The sequence below is a fragment of the Zosterops lateralis genome, assembly GCF_965231275.1.
Source record: "Zosterops lateralis genome assembly, chromosome: 1".
NCBI classification, from domain to species: domain Eukaryota; kingdom Metazoa; phylum Chordata; class Aves; order Passeriformes; family Zosteropidae; genus Zosterops; species Zosterops lateralis.
In genome coordinates, this window is record NC_139762.1 from 104,912,781 (window position 1) to 104,924,824 (window position 12,044).

General features: G+C 36.7%; 1 protein-coding gene across 1 annotated transcript in view; it reads right to left on the reverse strand.

The window, feature by feature from the left end:
• Positions 1-12,044, reverse strand: part of ROCK1 (Rho associated coiled-coil containing protein kinase 1) — an 85,403-nt gene that overhangs the window by 35,957 nt on the left and 37,402 nt on the right. The window contains exons 5-11 of the mRNA XM_083859950.1: positions 11,168-11,343; positions 8,298-8,382; positions 6,619-6,763; positions 6,186-6,324; positions 5,682-5,773; positions 5,340-5,499; positions 2,871-2,937 (exon numbers count right to left, since the gene is read on the reverse strand). Of these exons, the coding sequence (XP_083716076.1) occupies positions 2,871-2,937; positions 5,340-5,499; positions 5,682-5,773; positions 6,186-6,324; positions 6,619-6,763; positions 8,298-8,382; positions 11,168-11,343 (864 nt within the window). The remainder of the gene's footprint in view (positions 1-2,870; positions 2,938-5,339; positions 5,500-5,681; positions 5,774-6,185; positions 6,325-6,618; positions 6,764-8,297; positions 8,383-11,167; positions 11,344-12,044) is intronic.

The window sequence follows — 12,044 nt, forward strand, 5'->3', positions numbered from 1 at the left end:
CTTGCCAGCAGGAGGAACTCAGACATTCATAGTTTTTATGTAGTCTCAAAACATCTACTTTCTACTGAATACCTAGGCAGAATAATCCCATTCCAACACCAAAATCCTCAGTTAACATGATGGTGTCAGCTTTGAAGAAACTCATCAAGTCAACCTTATGTTAGTTAATTATAAACCTTTGCACTGATATTGTAAGGATTTCAGTCTATTTAATTTTTACACATTTCCCTCGATGCTCTTGGAACTGCACAGAGAAGCACCAGCTTCCCGATCAAAACATGCTCTCTTCAAAGCAGCATATTCAATTAGTTTTGATGCTTTGCTTTCTTGTTTCCCATTTTAACTCCAAAATCTAAAAAAACTTCCAAAAATTAGACTTTTTAAGACCTTAACAGAGCAGCTCTGGAAAACAAATTACTGGTGTGACATAGAACATAACACTATGAGGATCAGATAATGCTTGCCTGTAGTTAAAAACAAGGGATGGGTTCTAAATCTAAACCTTGAGGAAAAAGGAAGGACCAGTAAACAATGCATTTATCTCCTTGGTATGAGACACTGAGAAATAAAGCAAGAAGCAAGACTATTTAAAGGCTCTCCCTTTATTAAGAAAGAACCACAGTAAACGCCCCAAAACAGAGCCTAACAAAAGTTCAGTGTGATGGCTCTCCCATTTCTTTTTACTCATGTTAGAGCCCTTCCAGACAGGGTACACACAGAGGAACTAAATGCTAAATGGATAGATGAGAAACAGGTCTAAAAAGACATCTGGCAACTGAGGCATGTCTGTACTGACTCGTACTAGCTTGGACTGCTATCGCATCCTCTTGCGTCTCTGTGTCTCTGCATGTTCTCACATCAGGCTGTACCCCAGGGGACCCATCTGGGCTTGCTGAGCGGTCTAATTATATCAGTAGAGACAACAGGCTTCCGGACTAAGTTCTGCACAATCTGCTATCAATAGACTAAAGAATACCTCAAGAAAATCCTGAGTTACAATTAACTCAGTATAAAAGCACTCATCTAAGTTTTAGTTTGTTCTTGGTTTCCATTTTGAGTAGGAAGCAGGGGAGGAAAGGACTACAGAAAAGCCTGTCTGCAACAGAGAAGTACAGAAAAATCCCTGTGGAAGTGTCATACTTTTTTCTTTTTTTTCTTTTTGCTTACTCACTACAGCATAGTGAGTCTGGTTCTGTACCCTGAGCAATGAAGAAAACCTAAGATCCAGTGCAAAAGAATCTTTTAATCTCCTTTTTCTTAAAGTCTACTTTAAGAACTGTTTAGAGGTGGCAGCATTAAACCAAAGTAAGCAATCAGATGTTCAAAGAGGTCTGATATGCGGTAAAAGGACATTGAATTCTCTTTCTGCACAACATCATGGCCTAATTCTTTCAAGTTTTACACTCTTGCAAAACAATTAATTTCTTGGAAATTTGTGGCATTCATGTCTCTCCCCAAAGACATTCAAAAGGCATCTGTCAAAATGCAGACAGATCAGGTAACATTATGTGTTATATTTTCAGAACTTATTAATTTGCTAACCATGTGTTAACATTACCGTTTTCATTGCAGCATGTAATGAAAGAAAAACAACTGAGAAAGAACTGTGGGGGGAAAATACCTTGTAATAAAGACTTAACATTATTTTAAACCTTCCTATACCTCTCAAATTCTTCCAGACCTTCATCTCCCAAAACTGCTAAAATCACAAGACATTCAAATATGTCTGACAATATGGACAGGATTATTGAGGAGTCTTTAACTACCCACTGAGTAGGATTCCACTGAGTATGCCAAGTCCATTCAGTAACTCTCTTCAAAGTCAACCAAAAGCCAGCACACAGTTTTAAATACTTTCAAATATTGGAAAGTCTGGCTTTTTTTTTTTTTTTTTTTTTTTTTAATTTCACTGTCTCAACAGTCAAATGCTTATAAGGAAAAGAAAGTATATCAAACATATCAATATACATAATAAAAAAATCAAGACATTTCAACAATTAACTTCAGTTGCCCAATAAAGGACATAATCAGTCCCCCTACCCTGTACAAATTTTCTCTGGGTAGTGCCATGTGTCATTAAACCTTTTTATTGCTAGTTTAAGAGAAAAGGGAAATAGATCAATATCTTTTCTACTCTAAACAGAAAACAAAACAAAACACTAACAAGGTAAATCATAGTCAAAGCCAAGATTTCTTTTAGAGTTAATTATCAATTTTGGTGATGTTTTCTTCTGGAAAGAATGTGATTTGTAAAATATCAAACCATTCTCAGGGAATAGCTTGATTTGTATCAGAACTTACATAGAATCCAAGCACTCAACCAAGTCTCAAACACCTCAGCATATCTACCGGGAAACCTGACTGCCAAGACGCTGGCAATAAGTAACTGAAGGAACTTCTGAGCATTTCTTGCTAGGTGAACTGCTCTAGAAATGCAGATCATCAGTGCCCCAACTCCCAACAGGTTGTGGGAAAAGCCTGTGAAGGAGCAGAATGCCCAAGCTTTATACACTGTCTTCCACCTCCCAGTGAGTTCACTGGAAGCCATGGTTGCCACAAAGCTATCCAGGACCAATAAGGCACTCTAAAAAGACTGCACTTTGATACTTCTAAAGATAAAAACTGTAAATCCTTTTCCACGAAAAGTTTTGGCTATTTTATTCAATTCTGGAAAACCAACGTATATTAAGAAGTAAAATTCTGATTTTCCAATAACTTCATTAGGGAGGCCATACTAAAGAGCTAAAACTTATGTGTTGATTTCTCATATCCCAAACACTAAGATAATTTGAGACATTTCTAACTCAAACAGTTTATGCCTATATATGCAGTAGACTCTTTATTAGGATACAATAAAGATGAAGACATACCACACTTTTGTCCACACTGGAGCCTGTTCTGTTGTCATTGGAATTTTCTGCAGGGACACCTAAATACCTGTAAAAACATTTTTGAAGTTATATTTGCCTTGTTTAAAGGCAAGATTATGAAAAAAAGATTAAGATAATACAGACATCCTAAAATATAACTCCCAGATTTATTGCTCCAAAATGTAGATAATCAAATAGTAACATAATCAGATTTAAGCACATTTAATTGAAAAATTCAATTTATTTAAAGGTTAAAGTAGAAAGCTGCAATAGAAGGCCTCCAGAAAAAAAGGATTTCTGCCAAATACTAAAACAACCACTTCTCTTTTTTTTAATAACCATTAAAAAAAAATCTTTGCTTTCCTTAGTTACAACACTCTCATTGGCTTCCATCCCATAAATATTTACTCAGGCACTTATGCAGCAAGTAGCAGTAATGAAGCAAAGTCTGCAGAGATTGTGTAACTTTCAACAAAGTTACTAAGAGTTCCACACACAAGAAGTTTGCCCTGAAGCCAGTGTTCTAATTTTATGTAAATGTTTTCTAAAAATACCATGGATTTCTAGTTACGATGATTCTGGAGAGTCAGGTAAATAAATACAAATTATTGTTTTCAAATTCCTTTGGTATTTGATGTGATATTCTTGGCCTGCTAACTGATCTAAGGAGACATAAAGCATCTATTAAGTGCATCAGATTATGTGAGAAACAACTCTCCAACACATGAACTGAGAAAGATGGACACATCCTTTTTGTTTCACATGGATATTTTCAGATATAAAAAAAAACTCTCAGAAAGATCAGGAGGATAAAATCAAAGGCATCCTCAAACCATGGTCAATTAAACATCAAGCTGGCTTTCAGACAATCAAATAACAAAGTGGAAATGAAACAGTTTCCTATGGAAACAAGCTTGCTGTTTGGAGTACAAGAAGCCAACATATTTAACACACCAGGGTTGTTGAGCAGTAAGAATGTGATACTTAGACAGGCACTGCACTAGCTCCATCAAATCTAGAAGAGAACTCACAAGCCAAAAAGGGCTACAAAGAGTTCTTAGCTGGTATTCCAAAATCTGTGTTAAAATGTCCAAATACAGATTTATTTTTCTTTTAATGCTTGAACTATTTTCAGTACAAAAAGAAAACAAAAGTTAGGACTACAGGTTTAGCAAGCAGGAATAGTCACTGCAGATTTTTCAAGACAATCACACCAGCAGAACAAGACAAAATTCAATCCTAGGCTAGCATCATAGTTCTAGTAAGCCTACAAAGTTATGATAGTAGCAGAGAGCCACAGAGCTCTTAAATGGCAACAAGAACACAGCCACTTAGTTCTCTAAATTCCTGATACTGTCCCCCAAAAAGGAAGACAGGGAAAGAAGAAATTCTGTTATTAACAAGGTCTTCATATGCTACTTCTTGACAATATATTCCAAAATATTAATGGAAGGCAAAAATTAAAACTTTTCAAAGTTACAGACTAAAGTGAGAACAATAGGTGAAACTCTTCAACTACTGAACTCACCCAAAGTGTATGGAAAGCCTGCAAGTCCTTCTACACCTTACCATGGCAAAAAGTAACAACAAATCCATCTCTTTGCAGAGATGGAAAGAATTTCACCACAGGCTTGGAAAATCGTTTCCTCTTTTATGCAAGGATGAAAACCAGATTTATTTCCTTTAAGATTTTCCTATCCAGAAATGCTATTAAAACTAACAGTCTATCTGACAGTTCTACTAGAAGTTTTAGCCCATTTTAAGCCTGACTGACACCACAATTAAAAGCAGCTTTCCAAGTATTAAGAAGTTATTGAGATTTTTGAATGTAGACACAGCTATCTATAGGGCCTACAATAATAATGACTGTTGAAAGCATGAATTAATACAGTTTTAACTGATGTAATTTAAAACCCTTTTAAGCAACAGTGAAAGCTGTAATGCATCACGATCTCACTCTGTCAGGGGTTGTGTACCTAAAAAAAAGAAAAATTATGAAGCAGAAAGCAGGTAAGTAGGAAATATTTCTAAGTAAGCCAAGGTTTAACTTACCACACACTAAAACACTGATGTAAAGTATGGAAACTTCATATTCAGCTCAGGGACAGTAATATGCAGTAAAACAAATGGACTTTCAAACCCTGGTTCATGACTCTACACACAATTCAGTGCTCTGCAGGCAGCTCTGCCTGGAAGTGGCAACAGTGGATTTTTCTTGCTTAGCTTCTGCAGCATCACTATAAACTCTTCCCAACGCAAAATAGGACACTCAAGAACACAATGTGATATTCTAAGGTAATGATGCCTAGCAGTACTGATTATCATTGCTGAAGTATTAAAAGAGTGTATTTTTAGTATTCTCAATGATTAGTAAGTATCTGAATAGACGTAAACCTAAATATTGGTTGGTAAGAGTCAGAAACAGTGCCAACAAAGAATACACCATTAATTTGCTTTCTGAATACGTACCGACGGTTGCTGTAGTACGTAAATCCTACAAAAGGAAGCTGGTTGCCCACAAATGCTTTTGGTATGGGAAATGTTTCTTCTTCTCCTTTGTCTTCTTCCAGATCATCAAAATTACTAGTGTCGATGTCACTACTTAAGTCAGGCACAACTGGTGCTACAGCTAGAAAAAAATGCAAAATAGTATGATAATAATTGGTATATTAATGAAGTCACTAAGAAAATTCAGCTTGGTACAAAGTAAATGAAGCTTTAAACTCCTTTAAACAAAATTCACCAGTCCTTTTGCTAGCATGATACATAGATAAGCCAGACCACCATTTCTGAGAAAAGCACTATACTTACTGTCTCTGAGTGTTTCCCAAGCCCACTGATCATTCTTGAAGAAAAGGTGCCGTTTAATTTCCTCTACACCATTTCGTCCTAGCCTCACTTCCCTGTTAAAGAGTGTTTTGGTTAAAGACGTGAGATTCCATAAACTATTCTGAAGGAAATTCTCATTTTAAAGCATAATCTAACAGCAAAGACAATAAAATACCTCTCAAGCTACAGTAAAATGTAGACATAACTCAAAAGTTTGCATAAGAAGAACTCTAGATGAGCACAGCAGCTACATTTCAGAACACAGCTTGGTTTTGACTTTTGTCTATAAGAAGCTCTGCTGCTTCTGTTTCCACCATCATGGACAGCTCAGGCAATTGCCACGTTGTTACACTGCACTCATGCCCAGGAACTAAGAATTTCACTTCTCTTGAGCAGTTTAAAAATGCACACACATTTTTTTTCAACATGACAAGAAATACTCTTAATGAAGGCTTATTTTGATTACAAATAAAATATAAACCTTACCTATCAGTTAAAAAGGCACAAATGAGGTTTTTTGCCTCTTTAGAAATGTCACTGTCATCAGGGAAAGTAAGGGAGTTCTTATGGTTCATAATCTTACTGTATGTTCCAACCAAAGAATCTGCATAAAAAGGTGTATCACCTGAAAAAGCAAAACCACAACCATTAAAAAGCAGATCAAAATTATTGTAGACCTGATTCGCAATATTTGAATTACATATACAACAATGTATGCAATCAAGTGAACAAGAGGCAAGGACAAAAATGTCTGAGAACCCTACTAGAACTTTTCTAAAATATATTCTGTAAATGCCAGGATCTGTAAACCACAGCTCATGCCAGAAGAGCAATAATGTTAAAAACAAGTGAAAAGAGTGATTTTAACATGGGAGTCTAGTTAAGTAGTGCAGTCAATTCTGATGATCCCACTACTCACCTACAAGCATCTCATACAAGAAGACTCCAACTGACCACCAGTCACATTCCCGCCCATAGTAACCATCCCCTCCCTGGGACTTCAATACTTCAGGAGAGATGTAGTCTGGTGTTCCCACAGCTGTGTCACATCGTACCATTCCTTCCTACAAAGGAGAGGAAAACAGCCAGGCTCAAATACAAGATCCAAAACTGCCAGTAAGTTCCACGAGCTTACATGGCCTAAGCAACATCAACAGATTGACATCAAATTTTGTCAACAAACATTCTTTTTAAAATGTTGTCTTTTATATTTCTGATGTCTAAGCTGCTAAAGCCAGGACAAAGCACTAGATCTATCAAACAATCAAAGATACTTTAAAAACCTCAGTTAGTATCCAAGAAGTAATCAAGATTGCATCACGGCCCTGCAAACACCACACAGCCACTCCTGCCAGTATAAATGTCATTTGCTGACAGGATGTACTGTAAACAGTGAAAGCTCCTCTGTTAGCATAAATGGGTCAACATCAGGGATTTTGATAACAGGAACAGCTGAACTGCAAGTTTTTGGCCTCTGACCCAATATACTGAATGCTAGGAAGACTAAAGGTAGATGAAGCTTTGAAAATCTATGTAGAGAGACTTCAAAACAGGTACCAGGTGAGAAGAACGTTTGATGTTCCTCATACCCCTGAGAAAGGGCTGACAGAACTGAGATCAGTCACACTGGAGCTGTCATCCAGAATGCTGAAGGTGTAACCCCACACTCCTTTCCAGTGCCATTCAGGCACTTCTGAAATAATCCTATGTCATTCCTAGAAATGGATCGCTGGAAAAACTTAAATAAAAATATATAACTAAGTGAACAAAATAAACATTAATCTAGTGCCGCATATGCAGCAAATCCTAAATTAAGCTCCTATGCTGAGCAGTTTTTCTTCTAGAGAGCAACCTTTCTCTTTCCAAAGACTAGAGGAACCAAGACTAGCCCCAAGACTACTAGGATTTTTACACATAACCTGTACTTGTATTTCAGATTTTCACAATGTGTTTCCCTCAAATATATGCACAGGCTGACACAAATCAGTCATTTTTGCTTAAGGAACAACAGTGCTACACAGTACATGAATACTGTTGCAAAACAATTTTTTTAATAACCTTAGAATAAATTTTTAAAAAGTAAATAATTCTGTGACACCTGTTTCCTTCAGATTTGTCCTCATGCTATGTCACCAATGGCTAATAAGTACAACTGGTATTCAGCAACTGGCATGTCAGTTTTGATTCTTTCATTTCGGACACACTATGTAAAAATCATCTCATTTCTTTGCACTAACTTTTCATACCAAAAGACTTAAAGAAATAACCCTGAGCATCTAGAGACAATCAAAGGCTTGACTTCAGAAAGTTTCTCTAGAAAATAGTACCTGAAGAAGAACCATTTCTGCACTTTACATTGTCACTGAATGAGATGCATGCATCACAGAGTCATAGAATGATTCGGGTTGGAAGGGACCTTAAAGATCATCTCGTTCCTTTCACTAGGCCATGAAGAACAGTGAGGGAACAGAGTGGAACATCACACTCTACCTTAAAACTTACTCATCTACCTTAAAACTTTTCAGTATCTTTTCTTTTCACTTTTAAGTATGTTTTCCTTTCACAAACAGAAAAGTGAAATCACAAACATATGTTTACCTTGTTCATCTTCATACAAGTACCAAAGTCTGCTAATTTTAAATGACCAGCTTTATCTAGCAGCATATTATCAGGCTTCACATCTCTGAAAGAAGAAAAATACATTTTAAAAAATAGAAATTCCATTTAATCAATTTAATTTATGAAAACAATGAAAGTCAACTGCTTTTCAGATGCAACACTGCATGGAAAAACAGCAACATTAAAGCGCCACTATTGCCTCAATTTTTTCTGCTTTCTCTAAGTATCACAACCAACACAGACTGCTGAACTACAATATTTTTAAAAAGCAGAACACATGTGAGAATATAGCCTTAAGCGACCAAATTTAATAGATCTGGACACTAATCTTGAACCTCAAGTTCCTAAAAAACACTCACTAGTTATGTCGAACAGGCATTGAAAACATAGCTTCTTTTCTGTACCACTTCTATTTCAAGGGAACAACTGGATGTCATTTTCAAAATTCTACTATTGTGAACAAATATTTTCCCATAACTCAAGAGGAGTATTAACTTATACCACCCTCCACCAAGTACTTTCACTACAGAAATGTTCATAAAATAACTGGTAAAGTGCAGCATGTTGATGTCATTGAACATACAGAAGCAGAATAGCAGTAAGAAACAATTATCAAGATGGCATAACATGAATTTTGGGAGAAAGCATATTTCAGAGACCTCAAAGGAGAACTCTGGCCATAACTGTCAGATGAAACATAGTGCAAATGTAGCAGTACATTCACAGAATAATTTTGGTTGGGAGAATTTTTGTAAGACTCTCAGTTAGCTGCTCGATCAAAGTATAGCTACAAAGTCAGATTCAACTTCAAAGTTACATTAGGTTACTCAGGGTCAAATCCAGGCAAGTTTTCTTTTTTTGAGGATGAAGAATCCATAACCTTTCTCTTGTACTATTTGACCTCCCTCACAGTGGAAAAAACAACTCCTAATGAATAGCTGGATATTCCCCTGCTGCAACTTGTGTCATCCATTGCCTTTCATCTTTTCACCATGCAACTTCAAGTCTGGTCCACCTTTTTTATTGTCCTGCTGGGCAGCTGGTGACTAATGCTTTCTGTCTTGCCTGAACACTGTTTATGTTGTGAACAGAGAGAGTGCTGATCCTGATATCAAATCTCTGGGGAACTGGTAGCTGGTAGCTGACTGCTGCTGGACAGTACAGTCTACTCAAAGAGTATCTAGACAGTTCTACCCGTTGGAGTGTACCTTTCTAACCCAGCTACATCTATAACCTTGCTAAAGTCAAGACAAACGTACTCTGCCTTATCAGTGAAGCCCATAATCTCAACACAGAAGGTAACTGGTTTGGGAAGGCACGCATTACCCTCCATAAATCCATGCAGACTGTTCACAATCATCCTCCCATCCACACGCTCGGAAACAGTTTCCTGACAATTTAAGCCAACTGCCCTTAGGCTGGCTGGCCTTCAGCTCCTCTGACTCTCTCCTCCCAGCCCTTCTTGGGGCAAGATAGGTGTGCCATTTGTTTCCTTCCAGTCATCAGGAATCTCCTAATTCCCACACACCTTCCAAGGTGACAGAGAGCAGTTGGCAACTTGGCAGCTCCCATGGCATGTTCCACCATGTGCCCTGGACATGTGCATATCCAGTTTGCACAACTAGGACTCAGCTTGACTCTGCCAGAGCAATGGTTTCCTCTCCCAAGCTCTGCCACTGGGCACAGAACCTGAGAGGCTTGAAAGCAGACCCTATCAATGAAGGCTGGGGCAAAGGCAGCAGCCCCAACCATTCTCATGTCCTCTGTCTCTTGGTCCCTGACCCATTAAGCAGTAGGCCCATATTTTCCTAAGTTCCTTTTCATTCATCAGATTAGATTAACTACTGGGGAAAATAAATTCCAAAAAATCTCCTAGTGTCAAAATAACGTAAATTTTCACCAAAAAAAAACCCCCTCTCAGTGCTACTGACATCTTCTAATGCCTGCTTTCTAAAGCTTGCAATACACATGCACAAATGGTTCATTCAGCCAGATAATTTACCCATTAGATGCAGCATAGCTACATAATTAATGATGCTCTAGATCCTACTCAAGCAATGGATTAGTAGTTTATTTTGCTTTGTGTTTGCAGTTTTTGCAAAAGCTTATATGTGTTAACAGAGATCCTGTTACCAAATTACAAACAGAAAATGTATATACTATATGTATACTACACACTACTCAAATTCCTCCTGTATTTTCTGTTGACAAAATTATTATTCTGTTCCTAGTTAATATAATTAAAAGCCAGAAATGGATACAAGTTCAAATATCAAAAAGAAAACTACTCAATCCTAGAAGTGACTACATTTCACTTTAGGGCAAGTACATAATATGAAACAAATCCAAGTCCCTTTGCTCTGCATCTCAATTTTCCATCTTGTCCCTCACAAGAAAACATATGGCTGGGAGATTTTCCTCACATTGTTCACAGATTCTTGTTTAATGGGTCACTGAGGTTTCAAATGCCTAGCAGAGAATTAATTCCTAACAGTGGATACTACTGTGATCATATTCCCTAAACAGCTTTTTCAAATCAAAGGAAAAGAACCATTCTGGGGCCAACATGCTCATACCATTTTTAATTGTTTTTGTTATCTCTTGGTAAAGTGGGACAATTTCATTGCTCCCCAAATTGAGGAACATTAGCCCGCTAAAAACCTTTACTTTGATTATACCACCTCAGAATTACAGTTTCTGATGGCAACAACTTTTCGACTTGTTAGACAGAATAATTATGGAATAACAATAAAGAAATAATATTTTGAATTTTAAAACTGCCTAAATTGAAGTAGTTCTGGAAGCATCAGGAAATAAACAACCCTCTGTAACATCTTTTTCTTTCTCACCTGTGTATAAAACCCATTGAGTGAATTGCATCTAATGCAAGTACAACTTCAGCAGTATAAAATCTTGCCCATTTCTCTGGAACATCATAGTTACTCATTAAATTCACAAGGTCCCCACCAGGCATGTATTCCATCACCATGTAAAGGTAACGGTCATCTTGGAATGCGTAAAATAACTGCAAAAAAGCAAAAACAAAAAATAAGCCACTTAATGTCCCAGTTATCTTTAATATTTTGCCTGTCGGCAAATCAAAGGCCTTTCTGTTTAAGTTGACTTCAAAAGTAAGAGAACTGCTACCATAACTGCAGCAACTCTGCATCATTCAGCAAACCTCCTAAAAAGAAATTAACCTCTAGTGCAAATTTTAGCCAGATCCTCCATCTCTTTATATTACTCTGTAAGAAGTAGAATGCTGGTTACAAATTAAGATTAGTGAATTTGGTGCAATAAGTTTTGAGAGAATTTCAAAGAATGCTCATTACATTTAGACAAAATGTTTTTCTCACTGGGATGTTAGTTGACCCATATGCAAAGATAAAACTACTCTGTTGCAAACATCTGCCTGATTCTACTTTTATTATCAGTAAATGTTTATTTTTCAACTGTCAACATTTATTTATTATATAGAAAATGAGCCTAAAACTTAAAGGATAAAAATATTTCCCTTAAAGTTGTCGGCCCTCTGTTCACCATGAATAGTGAGCAGATTTTTCTTTACTTAAAATTGTATGAAAATCCAAAGTTTTATTCTGAACAATAACACCCAAACAGATAGTACAACAGTTACCCATATGACTTGAGTAAAACTTGAATGAGTTTGTGTAATTCCAAGCTAACAGAAGAATTTATATGCTTAAGGGTAAGAACAGTTTAAAT